The following is a 22,265-nucleotide window of genomic DNA, read 5'->3' as shown; positions in this document are numbered from 1 at the left end:
ACATTTATGGGGAAACAGACACAGAAAGGGGAACTGACTTCATAGAAGGCAGTGTGGCCTAGTGGATCAAGCAGCCTCAGAACAAATCTGTAATCACTAAGTGTAGTTCACCAGCACAAATGCTCCATGACTACCCTGATGATGGGCCACGTAAGCTGGAGTTAATTCAGGTTAGTGAGCTAGGAAAGAGCCCAAGGTATGCTGCCTGGGGCTGTAACAGACAGAGAGGGCACTGCAGGCCGGGATCTTGTCGTCACTACCTGCATGTTAAAGAAGTGGACAAACTGCTTCACTTTCTGGAAACTGGAGCACTGGTTCTCGGCCACCAGGAAGTTGCCTTCAGAGGGCAAAGCTTGGGTGTCCCTGCCCTATAACAACCTCTTTTCAAGGAGTCCAGGCTAGGCTACTGCCCAATATAAAAGGACAGAACGGTAGGTGGGAAGGCCGCACGCCCCACACGGGGTCCTTTCATAGCTTTTACATGCTGTCCTGCCAGAGCGCCGTCCAGGAGGGTCAGCAACCTTGGCTGACTCTGCTGAGAACAATGTGTGTAAGTGCTGTGCTGTGCCGTGCCGCTGGCGTTATCACTGCAGAGTTCAATACACTGCAAATCAGAGACGAACCCTTTGATTAAATCATGGTGCTAGGGAACAAGTGCTGTGCTGGCGCTGCAGAGCATCAGCTAACATATAGGGAGGACACAGCAGACTCACTCTGGTATCCTGTGACTAGGGGCATGTCAGTTGCCTCACTTGTGCATACATCTGCGTGGCACGTTCACAACAGAGCTACTTAACTCTGTAACAGCGCTCAAGCTCGGCAGTAGTAATGCCAGTTACCCTTAATCCTGCCTCGGTGCAGGGGGACGGAACTCATGACCTCCTGAGGTCCCTTTGAGCCCCACGTTTCTGTGATGAATTATTTGTATTTTGGTGGCACCAAAACTCAGCAGTGTTAGATGCTGTACAAACAGAACAAAAACATGGTCCCCGCCCCACAGAGACAGAAGGATCCGACGTTCTTCCTAATCTGGGTCCTGACGGAAAGGCAGGAGGAGCAAATCCACTGCCCTGACTCGGAGGGCCTCAGGCCAAGTATGATCCCAACCAAAAGATCCTTCTCTGCCAAAATACTGATCGCGTGATCAAAAGCAGTTCTTCAGTTCGTCTCATCTGGGGATAACCCTACTCTGCATAAGTAACACACAAAAACTCAGACACACAAACGAAAAGGAGCGATTTTCCACTCGGCTGCTGGAAAGATGGCTCTTGTTTGGACTACTAACCATCCAGGTTGTTTAAGGACATGATCGTATCCAGATCTGCGCCCAGAATCTCGCCGATCTGGTTCACTAGTGATGTGTCGTTGGCTGGGTACACAGCAACATGGTCGCCAGACTCATACCTAGGGAGAGGAAAAGGATGTCAACATGCAACACCAGCAGTGGTTCACGTCCAGTCAAACGGGTGCAAGCTCACCAGCTAGAAGTGCAGCACGAAGTGGAACATGCAAAAAGCGTCTCCTTTACAGTCTGCACTGAATTATTATCTGCGTTGATCTGCAGGGGTCAGGGAGATTCTTGGTGCTTGTTTAATCTAACAGCCAAATACTAGTCAGAACAGGGAGTCAAAAGCTATTTTATTACTACGGGACCCCTTTGGAATAACCATTTTTAAAAGGTGTCTTTTCAGGAAGACAGACAGACACCCCACACCCCCTCTGCAACAGCTTAGCTTGCGAGTCAGTTCAGTGAAATATCATCACTGCTTGATGTCAGATCCTAGCTAGCACGTTTGCAAGCAGATGACAGAGCTAACGCAGCTAGAAACTGATGAGCGAGCATATCGATGTTTCCTCGTTTCCCCACTCTCCAGAGCACAACACTATTCCATACGAAAGCATCAGCTTCCAGGAACGTTTGATGCTCAATCAGGGTTAAGGAACCAAGAGGGATTGGGGGAAAAAAAAAATCTTTTGGTCCAGGTTAATTTAATCTTTAGACTCAGCTTCCTCCCCTCCCCCAGCAATCTCAAAAGCATAGGGCCAAATTCTATCCCTTGCTATCCAGAGTGAAAAGGGAGCCATGTATGCACAGCAGAGAGCAGAATCTGGTCCTTCGTTAACGAGTCGTCAGCACTGCCAACACACCTAGAAACTAGGCTAAACAGCACCAGCTTGATCATCCTACATTCCCGAAGACTCCCTAAACTTAAGGGGTGAAATCCTGGCCCTACTCAAGTTTCGTCATTGACTTCAACAGGGCCAGGATTTCACCCCAGAAAAGATGCCCTTTGCCTCTGAATCCAAAGGGCCCTAAGCCCTCTGACAGCTTCCTCTGCTTTAAGAGTTCACCAGCTAAGTTCTTGCACCCTCTTCTACAGGCCTCAGCCTTCCAGACACCAGAACTAGCAAAGCCATTTACTACTATTACAGAGGTTTAAGTATAAGGTTGCCTGTTTCAACCTCAAAAACAACGAGGAGTCCAGTGGCACCTTAAAGACTAACAGATTTATTTGGGCATAAGCTTTCGGGGGTAAAAAAACCCCACTTCTTCAGATGCATGGAGCGAAAAGGACTGGAACTGAAAGGGTGCAGGGGTAAGAACTGCTGGACCCAGGCTAGAAAAGACACCTCTGGCCTGTGAAGGACTCTATCTGAACCAATATCTAGGGTGAGGAATTATTATTTGTAACCAGTTTCTTTAGTGAATCTAGCTTCGTTTGTGTGCTTTGTATAATTTTCTTAGTAATCTGCTGTTTGCCACCTCTTTATCCACTTAAAATATGCCCTTTTCTAGTTAATATGATTATCTATTGTTTATAACAGGGATAGGCAACCTATGGCACGTGTGCCAAAGGCGGCACGTGAGCTGATTTTCAGTGGCACTCACACTGCCTGGGTCCTGGCCACCGGTCCAGGGGGCTCTGCATTTTAATTTAATTTTAAATGAAGCTTCTTAAACATTTTAGAAACCTCATTTACTTTACATACAACAATAGTTTAGTTATATATTATAGATTTATAGAAAGAGACCTTCTAAAAACATTAAAATGTATTACTGGCACATGAAACCTTAAATTACAGTGAATAAATGAAGACTCGGCACATCACTTCTGAAAGGTTGCTGACACCTGGTTTATCGTATAACCCAGTTTATACAATTTCTAAGCCGGGGGGCGGGGAGCTGTGCATACCTTCGTCCAATTCAAGGGAAGGGGCGAACTTTATATAACTTTGGGCTTGTACCCCAAAGAGGGGTGAACATCTGGGTGTTGTAGTGTCCCTTAAACTGAGTCCTCCCAGAGCAGATCTCAGCATCTGTATCTTCTGCAGCTGGGGTGGGCCCAGCCTGTGTGCTTTGCTGGAGGAGGCGTAAGAGCCGGGCTCAGCAAGACAGGGTTCAAGGGGGCCCAGGCTGGCAGAAAAAGGCGGGCTCAGGGATATCTTCAGCACCTCGGGTAATATCTCAGGGGGTTCAGCCCATCACAGACGGATGCCTGACCAGCATTGTTTGAAGTGAGGCCAAAAAGATTAGTGAATTGATCCCATTATGCTGCTCTCTTCTTCTAGCGTATTTACTGAAGGAGCCCAAAGAACACTAGACTGCAGCTATAGGGATTCCTCAACTGTTACCAACACACACAGCCACCTCTGGGGTGGAACCCGGCAGCCGTTCTGTGACAAAACAACACACTACTTAAGACAGGAGGAAATAACTGCAAGGAGAGCGATAAAAATTCAGTTATATCCTGATCCAAAACCACAAAGGAACCTTGGGGCCAGAAAGCGCAATAGTGAGCCTCCATTCTAAGCTCTGGACGAGTCAGGCACATGAATTCCCAAGCTTCACTTGTGGTCCCCCCACCTCGTCCCAGGATGAGGAAAACACCCCCGAGTGGAGGGGTACCTGATTTTGGAGCCAGAGATGTCCAATTCCAAGTGCATGAGGTGCCTCTCTCCGCCCTGGTTTAGCTTTCGGTTCAGGGTAACAGGCGCCAGGAAAGGGTTCTTTGCATCGAACGGGCTGGAGGGAACAGCAAGCACTCCATTGACAACCGGACTTCACAGCATCCTTGTTCTGTGCAACTTAACGCACTATTCGTTTCACCCAACTGCACTGATCTTCTGGTTCGTTTTCTTCCTTTTGCTAATGGAGCCTCTTTTTTTTGATAGGTCAGTAGCTGACTTTACACAGAGTAACAGCTGGCTGGCTTGGAAGCATGAAAACATTAATGGACAAGACTTTCCCTGTCCAGGTCCTTCTACTTATGGGTCTCCCCATCTATAAAATGCGGATATCACCTCTTTTGTAAAGTGCTTTGAGATCTACAGGTGAAATGCACTATATTGAGGTATTAATATTACTGTTCCCACCACAATCTGACACTCCCACTTCCCTGGACGGCACGAATACACTATCCCACTTTGCACCTCTTGGTTCTAGAAGATTCCCAGGTCACCACCTACAGCCTGATTGCTGACCCATGGGGATGAATGCAGAGCTCCCTGGATTAAGTCTACAAGCAGGTGCCTGGGAAATTACAAATTAGTCTCTTTCCACTTACAATTACAGATGTGATGGTCCAGGTTCTTTTCATAAACTTTAAAACAGTCCATACAAAAATAATAAAACCTAGCAGCGAATCTTCGCCAACAGCATGAAAGTAGCCAAACCAAAGAGAGGAGCGATCCCCAGCTCCCTCCCAATCTTACTCACTCTCATGCATCTCCCACCTCCCCAAAAGTCCAAGGAAAATCAATAGGTTTTGCAGAATGCCCACCCAATCCAAGTTGCTAACAGGTGCTGCTTTAATCAAGGTTACAAAGAAAGGGCTTCAAATCCAGCCTCTAAGGTTGTTCCTGCCCAGAGGCAGATGCCAGCACATAACACTTTAACTACCTGGTATGAAGATGCAACAGGTACCTAGGCACTAAAAGGCTAATTATTTAGGCTTTTCTAGAGCACATATCATCATAGTGTCTGAGCAGCTCATCTGCACTAACAAATTTAACCCAAATGCCCAGGTGAGATAAGGAAGGATTATAAACCCCCTCGTACTGATGGGGAAAACTGAGTGCAGAAGCAATTTCCTCTAAGACCATCCAGCAAGTCAGTGGCCTGCAACGTGCAGGTCACACTAGATGATCATGATGGTCCCTTCTGACCTCAGAGTCAATGATTAGCAAAGCCAAGAACAGACCCCTGATCTCCTGACTGGACCTGTGTTTGAGACGCTAAATTAGCATTCAGCCTCTCAAATCTGCACACTGTTAAAAAGCCCTGGTTAAAAACATGGCCTCTAGCATTTAGAGCAAGTACCAGAAAGGGATTTTTTTTTGTTACAGCCTGTTCTAAGTGTTGCAATTCCCCTGTAGCTCCCAAGAGGTAAAGCCGCTCCTGTGACCTGAACACAGTTAGCATTTCTCCCACCAACAGCATTCCGGTTTCACACATGCCAGAGTCCATGTTACCAAATGCAGCGCTGCTCATGAGCCAGCGCAAAGGATCATTGCCTAAGGGAAAGAACAACCAGTGTCCTTACTGAGAGGACCTTGCACCTGGTATCAGATGACTTTCTGTTGGATTGCAGCTTCGCCGTTTTACCGGGCCAAACCTCTGAAGGTTAAACAGACACTGCAGGGAAAATGCAATGGACTTTTCATGGGGTTTCATCCTCTCAGGTTCTGTGCCAAGCGCTAGTTTCTGTCTGCAAATTGGTGACGCTGTCCCCACCCCCTCTGGAGCATGTTTCAATAGACATTGCAACATGTGCATGGGTCTTCTGAGAGTCACATGGTTTTTCCTCACCTGCCTTCTACACTCAAGGGAACAGAGGGTATCTCACAACACACTGAGTTCTGAATCCCTCAGTGCTGCTACTTGGGACTTCCTTTCAGGAACAGCCATTCCAGAAGGGCAGCTAAGCTATGGCTTGGAAGCTCCTACCACCCCCTCCATCTATCTATCTATCGTACTTATATAGCCCCCATTACTGTAGTGTAATGTATTTACCCTCACCACATCCCATGAGGGCAGTACCATTATCCCAACTATAAAAGTGGCAAACTGAGGCACAGAAAGACTAAGTGACTTGCCCCAGGTCACACACAAAGTCTGTGGCAAAGCAGGGAATTGACCCCTGATCTCCCAAGTGACAGTCTAGTGCCTAACCCACTGCGCCACCCTTCCTCTCTTCTTCCACCCCCCTAAATGAGTTGAAAGTTAGTACGATGCAATCTTGTAAGCTGGCAAGTGTTGTAAGATGCATCAATGCGCTCTCTCTCACCAGCCCAAAATGGCTCCTCCAGGTAGCATGGAAAACCAGATCATCGGATCGCTTGGATCTGAAGGGGCCCTCTAGTGGGACATTTACCCCGTCCATCACGCTGCAATTCAACAGGCCTGATCTCATTGTCTTTACACCATCCCTAAGGAATGGGTGTCTAGCCTTGACTATCCAAGCAGAGCCTCCCTTGGCAGCTTGAGCCTTACGGCTATTCCTGATACTTAACCTGAGTTTACCCTGCTGCAAGTGATCTCGTTCTTCCTCCTTCTGTCCTACATGAAACTGATGCCTCTCCCCTGCAGAAGACAGCTGGCTTCCCCCTTAGACGTCCTCCCAGGCCTCAATCTTTCATTACAACAATATTTGTGGCTCTGTTCTGACCTTGCCAATGCATCTGTCTTGTGAGAAAGTGGTAAATAAAGATGATAAAGCTGCAATACCTAAACCAATGTCACAAGTGCAGTGCTGAAGCTACCGGATCATTTTAAACTCAGGGCCTCTGATCCAGTGACCCTGCTTCTCTCAATCCAGCAGAGCTGGTATCAGGACAGACTCAGGAATGAAATGAAATGGTCAGATCTTCGCCTGCAGAATGCTTTCTCTTGGAAACTAAATCAGGGCTTAAGAATGAGACAGGCCAGAACAGACTTCTAAGTAGCCACACATTCAAATAATGTGGCTTTTAGGAGGCCATGTTAGGGACATGACAACTTCCAGCAGAGCATTTAATATCAGGCTTTGAAGGACATGCCCCTCGACTTTTCTGCACTGACCACTCTCAGCCAAAGTTACCTGGGATAATCTGGTACTTACGGTTTCTGGCTTTCGTAGCTCTTCAGACGGCCCATCTCGCCAGTGTAGACCTTGTTCATATTGATGTCCGTGTGGACCACCAGCTCATACTGACGGATGCTGGAGAAAGAGAGAAAGGAGGCAGCTGTGACCCACTGAACACGGCTTGGACTGTGTGTAACATCTGGTTTGCTGGGTGTAATCAACAACCCTCTTTTCCCAGTCAACGTCCCTATGCAGAGAAAGCACTTTTGGAAGTAGTGGCATGATGGGTTATTTTAGCATTTTAAACTTCAAAAATGCTGGTCAGAGCTGCTCAGGTCACACATGACACAAATCTAGAAGTCTCAGTCTAATGGCCTAGAGACCACAGGCTCATCACAAAAAACACTTAGTAATTTGGCACAACCCTCAGCTTACTCAGAAGAGACCAAGGCCAGAGCTACCTGGGGAAGCTTCCAAAGGAAAAACAAAGTTCACCAAGTGCTGAACTTTGCTGAACCCTTTACAACTGATTGGAAAACAGTCTTTGTGGGACTTTGCTCCCGAGCTGTTAATCGACACAAAGTTCGTCAGCTTCAGGCTGTCGGACAAACGTCCCCCGTTTATGAACTACAGGGACAGCCGAGAGAAAAGGAAGCCGGTTCCCTCTGTTTTGTGGAAATGAGTGTGCCAGGAATTCAAACCTACTGCGGATTCACTCACGAAACAACGCTAAATCTCCCAATGGCAAAGAACAGTTACAGCCCTGGGGAAACGATGGATTTATCATCTGTCCTGCAGCTCAAAATCTGAATATTAATACTCCTAAAAAACCCAAAGCATTAAACGTCTGGTTCCCAAGCATTTTATTTGCTCTGCATACATTAATTTAGAGCAGATAGGAACGAGCCAGGCTGACAGCTTTGGAGACCGATAGCCACCGCTTTACACTGCAGCAGGTGCAGTCACTGCCGGGGGGAAGCTCATCCATGCCCTCCCCAGGGTATCTCATAACTGGCCACGTCCAGGGAGGAGAGTTAGCTCCTTCTCCACATGCAGCCACACCCTGGCTTCTCTGCTGGGCCTGCTGACAAGAGTTAGGCATGAGTGAGAACGTGCTCGCCGGGTCCAGGCCCTTGGGCTGCACTGGGGTTGGGCAAGGAGAGAGCGCTGGCTCCGCTTGATGTGTGGTCTCTCTACGAGGTTCCCTGTACGTACAGTGGGTTCCACTTGCTATGCCAAAGATATCATACGTCACTCCCGCTGAGCTCTGAGGGGCCCATGCAGTGTCAGAGTTTACACCGCTCTATCCGTGATTCAGCAGGCTAAGAATAAACCACCCAAGTTATGCCACTGGGGTCAACCGGGAGCTGTGTGGAGACATGACATTTCCCTGGGTCTCCCCAGCTGTTAATGGGGAGCGGCTGCAGAGCTTTGCCCTGGCCCAGGAGCGGATTCCGATGGCTCAGGTGCAAGCTGCGGCAAGGACAGGTTTTCAGCCAGACTTCGTCCCTCTCTCTCACAAGCTGACCCAACCAGCGCACCATGTCAGCAGCCTACGCGCCATGGCCGGAGTCGCACAAGGGGCTCCTCTGCCAGGCACAGCTGGCGTGAAGTATGGGGGTACCACGTAGGAAATCTGCTTCCCTCTGGCCATCCCCTGGTGCAGAAAGCTGCTGCCACGTTCTAGCTGCCTCCGGTGGATGGAGTTCAAGGTTTGGGCTTTTAAAGCCCCTAATGGACACTCCTCCTCCCTGCACAACCTCACTGTCCTATGCTGGCTGGAAGCAGGGGCTTGTTGAGGCAGACAGGTATTGCCCATGTAACTGCCTCCAAGGGGTAACTTTAGTGTGTCCCCTGCAGATCTTAGGGAGGTGTGAGGCATTTGTTTCACAAGGCCTTCAGCAAGGGGCACCGGGGACTTCAGCTTTCATCTGACTGGCTCTGGCTCTAGACTGCGTTCAATCAGCGTTCAGCATGACATGTCGGTGCCCGGCTCGCTATGGCAGCTGATCTAAGAATGTTATCAGACCATGATAAATGGGGTAGGGTAGCGCCTGGGAGATGGCCTAGTGAAAGACACAGGAGAGAGACCAGAGAAACAGCAGCAGCGTCGCTGGACTCACTGCCAGGTTATTTAGTTGACAGCTATTTATAAAGGGTTTTGTGCCATGGAGTAGTGAACTCAACAAATGGAGCCAAAGTTCTGATGTGGAGTCAAACTCACCCCAGGACGTAGGGATGTTTGGACTGGACCCTCTCTCCTTTACAAGGGTGAATCTACTTCAGGTTTCTCGCTACTTTTAAGTATCAATGGGGTGAGTCTTTGCTCAGGCCTGGATGGGAACTGGATGCCAAAATGCTGCTTTTCACTTGGGATTTCTGCAAAAACTCCATGCCGGTATCTCCTCTGCTCCCACACTTACCTGGACTCCTCTCCGGTAGCTTCCACACCAAAGTGCTCGCACACTGCCGGCCAGAACTGCTCGCGCCAAGTGATGAAGTCCTCTTCCAGGCTGTTCAAGGCAGGAGAGAAGCAGCAGCATCAATGCCATGTCCTGGACAGCCAGAGGGGTGCTCCGGAAGCAAACTGCAGTGAGACCCCAATGCCATATCTCCTCCCACACCCTGTGCTCCGCTCCGTACCTGCCCTCCTCTAGTTCACGCATCAAATAACTAATTTTAGCTGGACCCCAGGGAGCTAGGATGACAAATTCACATTCAGCCCCGGGCCATGTCTCCACTTCTGCAATATCATCAGTGATTCAGGCAGCAGCCATGCAAGAGGGTACTGGTGCAATACTGGTGACCCCATGTTCACTGGTGAACTCCAGTTCACACGGAAGAACGTGCAGCAATGCTTTCTGCACTTCTGGGTTTTTTCTCCAGAGGTTTCCTCTCCGCACCTGACTCTCACTAAAGATCAGAGCCCCAGGGGGTGAGTCTGCAGGCAACATTACCTAGAAAGCTCAATGGAGGTTGCAGGAGGCCTTTATTTTATTGAACAGGTTTAACTTCAGAGTGATAACGCTTAAGGCAGGCTCTGGGCTAATGCAAGTTTCCATTTGCTGGGACAATCACAGGAGTGATCGCACCCGGGCATGTAAAAGCAAATCAAAAGCTACAGTAACAACCGTGTGTCAGGCAGATCCGGACGGGGGGGCTGAGAAAGACACAGGGGTCCCGCTAGTTTATACACTTGAAAGTTAAAGAATTTAAGCTACACCCCAGCGCCTCTATGAAAAGAGCTCCTGACGCACAAGGGATCTGGCAAACTACGTGACTCCGAACCAAACAGCCATCCCACAGGTCTCTGCCCCAGTGAGGATGTAAAGCCCCCAACCAACCCCTGCCAGGTACATATGCTACCTAGCAGAAAGTTAGCTCCACTACACGCAGCAAGCGCTCACACGTTTTATATAGACGTGCACACACGATATGGTCTGTCCTGCTGCGCTTGCTCCGAGCCAGCCACTGCTCAAACCATACATCCAACTCTACTCACTTCCCATCATCGTCTCCCATGCCGAGCTCAAATATCCGCTGGGCTCCAAGCTGCTCCAGCCTCTTGTCCACGTATTTCCCCATCGCGTTGAAGTGCTCGTAAGTCTTGTTGCCCAGCCCAAACACCTGGAAGGGAATGACAGTCAATCAGATGAAGCCAATGTGTTAATTCAAAAACCTCACGCCGAAGAGGATTGGCTGTAAACGTATAAAGTCTCTATCAAAAGGAGTCGGGGAGTCCATTTGGAGGGCTCTGGCTGGCTAAGGAGGGAGGTTTTCTGTGGCTATAAACTTTCACCACTATTGTAGGTCACCGGTTCAAATTCAGCCCAGATCCACAGTGACCAAAAGCTGTCCCCATCTGCCGACTATTCGGTGTTCTCTGAAGTGAGCTGGGGGGGTTCAGTTTCCCGGGGAACAGAACCGCACTAAAAAGCGCCACCACAACTGGCTCCTTTTTAGAAGCCTCAGGAAAGAGGCGCAGCACCGAATGAGCCATGTCCTCTCCCATTATAAACAACATGAATACCACCCACCTTGCTCTTTCATAGCACTTTTCATCAGTACATTTCAAAAGTGGTTATTTTACAGAGGGGGAGACTGAGGTATGTTGCAGGGAAGTGACTCGCCCAAGGTCGCCCCAGGGGCCAGTCAAGCCAGGGATGGAACCCAGGTCTCCTGAGCGCTATCCACCAGGCCCAGGGGTTGAGGCACATGAGTGGGACAGAGTGAGGGAAGTGGCACCTCTTCTGGGGCTGAACAAAGCACTTGGCCCTACATCTCCCCCTACTATCAGTATCCAGAGCTCTCTAATCTACCATCCCTTCCATTCCATTGTCCAGTGTTTGTACCATACGTTATACCCCCACTGGGGTGAAACTACCTAATTTGGAGACCAAGCAATGGATTATCTCATGTTTTGCAATTCTGGGTACCACCCAGCCCAGGAAATCTGCAGGGGAGGTAGGTAAGGCAGTTCCATCTCAGCCATTATTAGATTTAAGTACAGGAAAGAAATAATACATTTCTTGGAATATCTAATTTGCAGGAGAATATCTGGCCTAAGGCTGTCCAATTAGCCTGCTAAACAATAACAGTAGCCTGTAACTTAGTTACAGTCTTCGCATTCAAGTGTGTGTTAGACGCCGTCTGCAGCAATATGATCCAATGACCCTTCATGATGTAGCGGGGAAGGAGGGAGACATGAGTCATTTTTAAAGCACACAGACCCATGTTTGCAAACATGTGCGGCACACAATGCTGCACACCTGACACAGATGTGCAAGTCATGGGTGCAAGCCATGCAAATTGAGATTGCATGCTCACTTGTAAATTCATGTCTGATTTGGGCATATGCATGGGGAACTTTCATGCCTAAAACAGGCATAAGCAGTAACACGGAGCTGGTTTACTTACTGCAAATTTGAGACCAGTCAGGTCAGTATCAGTCTCCTGCAGCCAGTCATAGAAATCCTGGGCATTGTCCGTGGGATCACCCTCTCCATATGTAGCCATGCAGAACACGGCCAAGGAATTGTCAATCTCAGAGAGGCGGCTCAGATCAGACTAGAAACAAGGCCAGAGAGATTACGTTCCTTACATTATGTAGCACTTTTAATCTTCGAAGATCCCAAAGCAATTATTGTGAACGTTATTTCGGGGGGTGGGGGGTGGAAGAGATTTCACATCACCACCACTGAAATGCAACTGCCTCTGGTGTGCAACGTGGCAACTGTTTGGTGTTACTTCGCATTGTTAACCAACAGGATTGCGGCTAGGACACTTCAGGTTGCCTGGAGACAGATTCCCAGGGTATCAAATCACCAGAACCGATATGTTCTCTGTGATACGGAGGTGGTGGAACCACAAGGACTTCAGATCACTGGTTCTGGCCCCAACAGAGAGATTTCTCTCACCCACTGGTTCTCAGAGTATGGGGTCCAATTCCATCTCAGATCAAGGTGGCCTCCCACCCAGCCAGGCCTCAGAAGAGGGCTTCTGGCTCACTTCATTTTGTAAGCAGCTTATTATTTTCTACACTCTTCAGTAGCGCACCTGACTGTCATGCCAAGGTCACAGAGGTCTCACTTCAGCGGGCTGAGGTTAGCTAATGGAGGAACCCGGACCAGAGCGGGCAAGCTCTCCAGAGGTGGCTGGCTCATTCTTTCCAAACGGCCCACACCAGCTCCCTGCTTGTTCCCACCCTTTCACGGCACAGCATGATCTGCCCTGTTCAGCTCCTGCCTCCGGCACAATCAAGCCAAGCAGCTGCTTGAAGCCCCAGAGCACGCCCAAGCTCTGCAGCTCACAGCCCTGCCCCATTCCCCCTTCAGTCCCACTGCCAGAAAGGGAGAAATCCATTGGCCCAATCTCTCCTCCCAGCAGACGGGAAGGTCTGGCTCTTTGGGGGAGCCTAAAAATGGTTAGTTCAGTTCACGATTACGCCCCTTTTTGGAATAACCCTGTAAAGCAGGTGGTGACCCCTCCTCAGTCCCACAGCAAGCAGCACATCACTTTTCAGGGGCTAAGGCCCTTGATTTTGCTAGCACTAAATGGTTCAAGGACACATTCCTCATCTCGCTGTGCCGTATCTTACTGGGCCCACAGTTACTTAATAATGGCTGCAAGCAGCCAATGCTAACAGCTCATCCCCTTCTTCGTTAATTAATAACATGTCCCTTCTGCGTGCCCTGCATCAGAGCCGGTCGCAGGCACCACTTATGTACTCTTCGCACACATGGAATTCAATAATGGAGTAAAGATGCTGTATGCAGCGAAGTTTAACTTACCAAATCATACTCCTCCGGGTCTGCTGACATGCCTCGCATGCCGTAACGATGGGCATCTTTGGACAGGCGGTTGGCAAACTCCTCTCCTGTACCAGTCTGGGAACCATAGAACACCACGATGTTTCGCCCCTGGAAAGACAGAGACCCAATTACACACAAGTTGCTAATCTGGCCAGTCACTGGAGTTCAGGGGAGAGGAGGGTGTTGTCATGGTTAAAGGAAAGGACCGGGAGTCAGGAGTCCTGGATTCTATTCCTGGCTCCGACACAAACTTGGGCAAAATCACATCTCTGGGCTTCTGTGTAATACCTACTGGGAGGCTAAACTACTGTTCGTACAGTGCTTTGAGATCCACCATGGAAACCTGCTAACATGTGACACGTGATTATTCTGTGGAGGGGGTTGGGGGAGCGATGACAGTGTGTGATTGGAGAACAGCTCCTTCGAGTAGGAACTCCTTGGAGAAGGAACTGGTCATTCCGAAGCATTTGGGAAGCGCGTCGTGGGTGCTACCATAAATAACGATCAGCCAGTGAGTTTAAGGACTTGCACCATTTTCCTCCTGACCCCAACCTCACATTACACTTCCCTTTGCTGCTGAGCCCTCACCCGAATTACCTCTCTCTTCAGAGAGGCAGATTTCATCTGTCTAGTACAAAAGGATATCTGCAGAGTGCTCTAGAAACAGCCCTGATCTCCCCCCGCCCCAACGCCCCCCCCCCTTTATTTAATTTTACTGGCCTTCCAGAACTCAGCTACTGCACAAAGATGCTCATTAGTAGCAGGACTGAATCCATCTCCCAGCAGCTCCCTGCTGATGTTAGCTAGACAGCTCAGTTGCTAAGCAGCTCCTGCTTCTTCAGCGCTGGAGGGGTCCAGTACCTCACACAAGAAGCTGCCCGCCTGTCGCCAGAGTGCCAGGAACAGTGGCAGGAATTGGAAAGGAAGGGAAGGGAGAGGCCTCCATCCCCTCCATGCCGGCTGAACAGGAAGACCCTGCTCCTTCCACAGCCTCAGAAAGGAGGAAAAAAAACTTACCGTTTTCTTCATCTTCTCAACAAAGCTGCTCTCCCTCACCGAGGATGTTCTGAAAGACAGCAAAGGCCTCCCTTTCAATGGATGCGTAATCCGAAGAGAGGGGGAATGGGGCAGTCGGCGAGCATGGAGTAGGTCGGGGAGGAGCTGAGGGGATTGCTACACATGGCTAGGGAAGAGACCTGCTTCATAGAGGTGGGATAAGGCTACAGAGGAGAGCGGCCTGGTGAACATGTCCTGCTGCCATTCACAAGGGCCCAGATGCATTAACAACCCCGAGATCCTACTTACCTGGAACTTGGAGCAGGATGGGAGTGATGGGGCAGAGAGGACTTTCCCTCGCCACCCTGAGAGATGAGATCAGCCCATTCCAAGAGCACCAGCAGTTGGATGATCCTCAAAATGACCCGTGCAGGGGAGACCAATGGGTGGGGAAGGATGGGGAGGGGAAAGTCAGCCCCAAAGGAGATGGGCAGTAACTTACACTCATACACGCACACCTGTTTCCCCGCTCCTAAGCTCCCCACCCTGAAATGCAGACAAGACTCAGGATTACAAAGATCTATTGAACTAGCTGCAGATACATGAACATTCTGCTCCCCGGTGTCTCCCCCAGACTGGGGAACACTGAGCTATGGATTGAGACTGAAACACTTATATTGGATGCATAAACCTCTTCATGGGGGTAGGGCCTGACTACTTCCGTTCCCTCCTTGATCTTCACAAGCTACCGTTACTGGTAACCGAGAACACACAGTGAACAGTGACGCTCCCTCTCTCCCAGACACTGATTCTTGGTTTAATTGCCCTAGCCACTGAGATTATATCACTGCTTTATGGATCCATGGGTACACCCTCACCTTGAGCAGTGGTGCTAGACAGACAGACAAGGACAGCAGAAATAATCAGTCACTGGGGTTGGGGTGCCCATGGGAGTCAAGTGCCTAATTCACTTTGGCACTTTTAAAAATCCCTCTAGGCGCCCATCTGCGTCTTCAAGCACCTAAATCCCTTTGTAAATCTAGCCCAAGGACTATTTAATCTAGCAAGCAGAGCTCTGATAGACGTCTGTAACCACAGCAAGTTGCATAGAGATGCTCAATCAAATGCTTTTATTTAACCAGTCCCAGAAGGCGCTCAATGAAGTTATACAAGGGAAACAATCGAAATGCTTTTATGCAACATCAACCACTGAACTCACTGCAGCAGGAAGAAAGTGCTTGAGTGGAGGAAGAATTAAAAAACAACACAGTTAGTCACCTATATGAATAAAAGCAGCATCTGCACTTGAGCTAGCTAGGATACAAACTACAAGGGGCTGCTACTCATGCTTCTAAGTCCCTAGCCACGACACCAGCGTTGGATGGCCTAGCTAGATCAGTCAGAGGTGTGATGGGGAGACATCCCTGACCGACACAGCTGTGCTGGGCAAACCCTGCAGAGCCGACGCAGTTCTATTGATCACACTGGGCTTTTGCTAGCATAGCTTGCTTCGCTCAGCAAGGATGGGGGCCTGGGATCAGCGCAATTTTGCTGGGATAAGCTGCGTCCACACTACAAGTGCTTTGCCAGTATAGCTGTACCAGCAAAGCGCTCCTACTATAGACCTGGCCTGAGTAAAAGCTGACCCCCAGTCTGGGATCGGGAATAAGCCCTCCTCCCACCAGTGCTGAAGTGTTGGCCGGCAGGCAATGACCACTGCTGGAGACATGCTACCAGACTAGATGTGCAATTATTCTCTTCTGGTTTGGCAGTCCCTACGTTCAGGAAGCCTCAAGGACCCCGACTGGTCAGTCCCAGGGCTTCTTCATCTCAAAATCCAGCCAACAAGCTGCTCGCTATTGCGAACAGACGTTCCAATTTGCACAGCTCCCCAGAACTCCCTCCCCGTCTCAGGCAAACTTCGATGTGACGTGAGCTCGGAACCTTGCGGCTCAACACAGGCCTCCAATTCAGATGGATTTCCACCCGAGTCCCTTCAAACGTCCTTTCCTGCCTCTTGGCTGAAACGATCCGTTCTGAGATTCGTTATCCGACGGGGTTCTCGTGACTGCCCTGCACCGACATCCCCTTCCTGGCGCTGTCCATGGGGCAGGGCTGAGGAAAACGCAGGGCAAGAGGAGGGAAGGATGAAGTTCTTGCCTCTCTCCAGGGGCAGTAAAGGGATGCTCTTTCATCAGTTTAGGCTTAGAGCAAAGTATGTTTTAAACACAACATCCGACTCAGAAGGCAGGCACATCAGCCCACAGGCGCAGCTGCCCCTCGTTACAAAGCTTCTAGGACAAGCCTGTGTCCTTCTGTGGTTGCCACTTGAGCCAGGGACTGGGTGTGCAGGAAACGGCTGCTCTGCTCACAGAATGAGCCAGCGCCACAAGCCTCCAGGGGTATGACACTGCTGTGATAAAAAAATACCCACAGGACAGTGTGTCAGAGCCTGGGCCAGATGATTACAGCTCGCAGGGCCGAATGGCTACGTTGCAATTTTATAGTCCTGCAGCCCAAGCCCGAGTCAGCTGACCCAAGCCGGCTGCGGATCTTTCATCACAGTATAGACGCACCCTAAGAACCAAACACCTGGAGACCTCCTTGGAACAGAGCTGTGCTTCTCTGGAGGCTGATTACTGATCAGAGCTATCAAAAATCCCTTGCAAGGAGGCTGCTGCCGTCTGAGGGCTAAAGTCTCCTCTCAGGCCTTGTATACACAGGGATTTCAGCCACTGATATAGACACAACGTATACTAGCATCGTGCAGTTTCTATCAGTGCAGCTTGCTCCACTTTGAAACAGGGACAAACTGCCCCAGTCCAAATAGTGTCTACACTAGGGACATTAGTGGCTAGAAAGGCAGTATAAACAAGGTCTCAGTCACACCAGTGCAATCGCACTGACCTCACAAGAGTGACACTGGTGTAAGCGACCCAGATGACTCTGGAAGTGAACAGAAATAAACTATATGAGAATGCAATCCAGACCCGGGAACCCCAGGAGAGCTATAGTCATATTAGACACTGGGGTCTTTTCCCAGACAGCAGGATGAGTGCCAGCCGATTGCTCACTCTCATTCACCGCCTGGGGCTTTAGCCGCACGCAGGAAGCGAGGAACATGGGACGCGTTCCCATTTCCCTTTCACGGTGGAAGAATGCGAGGCTGGGTCTCCCGTGGGAAGAGAGGAGCCTCTGGGCAAAAACAAGAGGCTTTGGCTTCTGACCGTGTGAGAATGTGCAGAGTTCGCTAACAGTTTCCTAACCCGCATGGCCCCGAGGGAGGGATCCTAGAGAATGTGTCTAAAGCCCTCTTTGCACTGGGGATGTGCTCAAATGCATCTCTCTCCAGGCCTCCTCTCCCCACCCCAAAATAATGAACTGCTACAGCTCCCCTCACTAGGCTCCGACTGGACCCTGTTCTCTTTGCAAGAAATAAGTCCCTGGCAGCTACAGGTTAGGTGTCAGGGGAGAGAGAACTGAGCAGGGCAGTCTAAGCTATTAGGAAAAACCAGCATCAGACAATGATTAGATCCACGTAGACATTGTAACATACACAGACCAATTTTAAGGGAAAGCCATCAGGGGATTAGGTTGTTAGAAGCTGTTACGCAACTTAAGACCAAAAGAAAATATGTTTCCATACACAGTATGTAGATTGTGTATCTTACTTGGATACACACTCATCTAGCGTTTAGCTACTGTGGTGATGGGCGCGCCATAAACACCAAACAAATTGAAGACAACAGGTTTTGGTTTTTACAACCCACTGCAGCACCCTGATCGAGCACAAGACCCTGCATGTGAAAATGAACAGAAACTGATGATAAAAGCCATACCAGACGTCTATTTTCATTGCCCCAAAGGAGAGAGAACCAAACCAGTAAACCTAAGGAGTGAAAAGTACCATCAGTACGTACAATGCTCTTTTCTTTCTAATAGTCTATGGTATGGTTTGTACCACAAGCGAGAAACCGGGCAGAGGGAGGGGGTGTTAACTCAGTTTAACCTACATCTTTAAAATATACAACTATACAGACTATGCTTCTCTCGCTCTTCCTACCAACATCCAAAAATGCAGAGAACCTCCCTGAGACTCTGCCTCTGGTTTGAGTTCAAAGCCAACAGTTCAAAAGAGAGAAACGCCAACGCAGCCTGATGAGGGTCTGGAAGTCTCCAGATCGTAACCATCCACATCCCGTCAGAAAGCTCCCAAGGCAGCAGCCTTGTTTAGTCACCCACTTGCAAGCTGGCACTAGGCATAAGCAGATTAAGCAACTGCTTAGGCCAGGAGCAGCTCATGGGGTCCCCCTATTATTGGCATGTATTGTGGGGGGGGGGCAAAATATTCCTCCTTAGGACCCCCAATGGCACTAACTTGTACGTATTTTTCAGCACAAGATCCTAGGTCCAGATGTCGCTCTGAGTCAGAAAAAGACAGGAACACCCTCCGCCCCGCTGGACAGAGAGCGAGCAGTCTCTTGTACTTCTCTGTCTGAGTAGCATGCCTTAGGCAGAACCTCCTTTCCCCGTCTCTTCCTGCCCTCAGAGTTCAGCAGGGAGATCAATATACAATTACATGCAGTTCTTAAGAGAGACACGGTCCTGGGAGTAAGAGCTACAGTTTGCTGGATATGGAAGATTGACTCACCTCCCCAGAGCCAGGTCCTCTTGCGGGACCGAGTACAGACATCCCATGGTTAAGGCGGAAGAAAGGCAAACAAAAAGAATCCCACCGCTTTTGTATCCGTCAGAGAAGGGAGAGATTTTAACTTAGCTGTTGAAAAATGTGCACGCAGGCCTTTCCATTCTGCACCTCTCGGAGCTTAAAGCCAAATCGCCCGTTTCCTTTTGTTACGGAGAGCGCAGCCCGCACGCCAAGTCCCTGCACAGGTCATGGTCGGAGCAGTTCAGTTCACTAGGATTCTCGCCGGACGCTTTGAAAGTTACCAAGCAGATCCACACAACCCTGAGAAACTGCAACATCTGGCAGCAGTGGCAGAAAGGAATTAGGAGTCGAGAATGAAACCTCCCATGATTCTCTGCAGCACACTCGCCCCCCCGCAACTTCCCTTCTTCTGTATGGAAGGGGGCATAAAACTCCCTCCCATGTACCCTTGTTACCTCAGCAACAGTTTATATCATAGCCGCTTTTTTCATTTTTTTTAAAAAGGAAACCATGTAGGGTGAATGAAGCGATTCCAGACACCAGAGAGGCAGTGCTGAATGTTACTATGGTAGTGCCATCCATTAGGAAGAAAGGCTGTATTGATCATAGCGAGTTTGTTCCCTTTGGGGTCATATTAAATTAAATTAGAGATGGTCTCGCTCTCTCACCCTCTCTCACCCCCCGCCCCCAATAAGTTAACTAATCAAGCTAAGAAACTGGAACAATTCCTAAAACCAGGAAGCTCTTTAAATACAGGGAATGAATCTTGCTAACATTTGAGGATACAGATAAGCCAGTTTCTGTCCCAAATAATGCTGCAGGACAGATGGAAAATAATTACATATCATCTAACCTGTCTCAACGTATTCTCCGTCTCACAAATACCACAGCAGAGAAATGCACTAGGGCATGGCGAGAAATCTAAGATCACGAAAAATGCATATGCTGCCTTGCAAAGAGCTAGCTCCCCAATAATTCCACCCAAAGGCAAGTTGCATACTCACTGGTCCCTGAGCCCATGGAGATCAAAGGGACATTCCTCTCTAATGACATCTGCAGAGCAGGCGCACTAGGATTGCTACCCTAACGGTTTCAATTAAGTCTGTGAATGGTCAAAATGCAAGCGCACTTCTCGAGGTTTCACTGTGCTAGCCTGCCATGAACGGCCAACTATACTGTGCATTTATACACAGTCTTTTGTACTGTGACAGAATGCTGCCATTCCTACCGGAGCACATTGCATGTATTGCTGGATGCTCTCCATCCAATTCAGACTGTCCAGAACAGGATCTCTGGCTCAAGCACTGTTTCCCTAGTGATCATAATAATCTCAACAGCAGCATTTGGTGTCAGAAACACAGTAGTAGACTCCCACCACACGTGATCCAAGGAACCATCACATCCTATTCTGCATTATCACAATCAAGAGAACATTTTCTGTCTAACAAATCTGAACATCCCAGCAGCAGCTCATACTAAATAAATCCTTCTGGGAAGTAACAGTGCACAGACATCTCCAGTCTCCCTCCCAACTCCTGGTTCCACTGCTCAGTTTGTTTTGCCTGGAGATCTGGGCAGGCTGTAACCTCTAGCCCAATGCAATTAGAGAAGAGTCTTGATCTGCAGCATTTTCTCCAGCAGGGCATCTAGGGATTATCCCCTTTGAAATCTGGATAACTATTCAAATTCTTCACTTACTGACAACTCCATCTCAATTTGGGATTTAATCCACCTCTCAAGTAGTAGCATGTTCATATCCAATGTGTCTTTTGGACTAATCTATAGCTCTCTCCTTTCATGGGCAGAGGTGAGGTCTTTTTATCCGGCCTCTTCCATCCATCATGGCAACTGATTAAATTCCATCCCATGAGTTTAGGCTACACACTAAATTGCTCCATAATCAGCACAGACAGACTCTGCAACAACAGAGAGCCAGCAACCTAACTCAATGCTTACTGCCCTGACACACCCAGTGGATGCTGAGCAAATAGCTTATACCCAGGAAGATGACAAGCAACTGGTTTTTCTTCTCTTTAAATGGACACAGCCCTGTCGCAAATGTTTAGCGCCAGTCAAGGGTTAGATTGGTAAGTGACATGTGAATCAAAGCACAGTGAAGAAATCTACCAAGGGAAACAACAAGTGTAATGTGCCTATGTTGATTTTCATGACTTTAAAAAACAAAAGCATGGCATTGCTGTGGTTACGGGTTGAACTGAGAGAGGTAGGAAACAAATGGCAACTTTATACTGTGATAGGACAAACATGCCCACAACAGTCTGAGGAGTGGTATTAAGACAATGCAACCTGAATCATAGAATACCAGGGTTGGAAGGGACCTCATCTAGTCCAACCCCCGGCTCAAAGTAGGACCAATCCCCAGACAGATTTTTGCCCCAGATCCCTAAGTGGCCCCCTCAAGGATGGAACTCACAACCCTGGGTTTAGCAGGCCAATGCTCAAACCACTGAGCTATCCCTCCCCCCGCAACCTAGGAAGCCTTCTGCCAGCCATGACGTCTGCCACCACCAGAGGGAGATGACGGAGCCTCTTTGAGCCAGGGTTACAAGAGGAGAGGGCGGAAAATCCCAGCCCTGAATAAACCCAACACACTGTAACGATAAAGGTCTCGGCTTACGTCATTGGTAGCCTCACCCAAGAGCCAACTGCCCTTGAGGGCCTGATTCTCAGAGGCACTGAGCAATTGCAGCTTGCTCTGAAATCCAAGTGAGTCAAGGGTGCTGAGCATTTACTAGGATCAGGCCTTCTGAGTCCTGCCTGGTTAATATACCAGCTGAGGACGGCTGACTAGTCAATCCATTATCAGGGTCAGGGTAACCCATCAAGAGGGCCAGGCTAGCTGCCAGAGTTAGCCGTAACTGATAGACTGATTCTGCATATTTATCAAGTAGGAAACCCCCACCCTGGGCTAGAGGATGGGAGGGAAGTAAATCCCCAGATAAAACAGCCTCGCTCATTCGTTTCCCTCCAGATTCCAACTATCCTAAAAACGGAGCTGCACCCACAAGCACATGGCCCCAGTCCAGCTGCAGCCTCTAGTTTTGCCTTTGGAGGCAGGCACGCAGCTTCTGGTGCCGCTGGCTTATGGCTCGGGCAACTAGTGAAACCATCCAGGCAATTTGCTAACATGCCTTATGAAGCCTCAGCCAGTCACGGCAGCAGAGCAGACTCTGGACTGCATGGGAAGAAGCCACTTCGAGGCTC

At 49.1% G+C, this 22,265-nt stretch overlaps 1 protein-coding gene across 4 annotated transcripts in view; it reads right to left on the bottom strand.

Moving 5' to 3' along the window:
• The window catches only part of LOC120387254 (NADPH--cytochrome P450 reductase), a 60,736-nt gene that overhangs the window by 8,640 nt on the left and 29,831 nt on the right, over positions 1-22,265 (bottom strand). For 3 of the 4 annotated variants that reach the window (XM_039507695.1, XM_039507696.1, XM_039507694.1), the window contains exons 3-10: positions 14,393-14,441; positions 13,355-13,483; positions 11,982-12,131; positions 10,567-10,691; positions 9,488-9,577; positions 7,101-7,199; positions 3,908-4,024; positions 1,286-1,404 (exon numbers count right to left, since the gene is read on the bottom strand). In XM_039507695.1, coding sequence (XP_039363629.1) covers positions 1,286-1,404; positions 3,908-4,024; positions 7,101-7,199; positions 9,488-9,577; positions 10,567-10,691; positions 11,982-12,131; positions 13,355-13,483; positions 14,393-14,441 — 878 coding nt within the window. Of the gene's footprint in view, positions 1-1,285; positions 1,405-3,907; positions 4,025-7,100; positions 7,200-9,487; positions 9,578-10,566; positions 10,692-11,981; positions 12,132-13,354; positions 13,484-14,392; positions 14,442-19,022; positions 19,085-22,265 lie in introns of those variants that run through there. The other variant, XM_039507697.1, reaches the window with a different exon arrangement.

The sequence above is a fragment of the Mauremys reevesii genome, linkage group 20 (assembly GCF_016161935.1).
Source record: "Mauremys reevesii isolate NIE-2019 linkage group 20, ASM1616193v1, whole genome shotgun sequence".
NCBI classification, from domain to species: Eukaryota; Metazoa; Chordata; order Testudines; family Geoemydidae; genus Mauremys; species Mauremys reevesii.
Note: the sequence above shows the minus strand (reverse complement) of the source record. Positions and strands in the feature narration are given on the sequence as shown.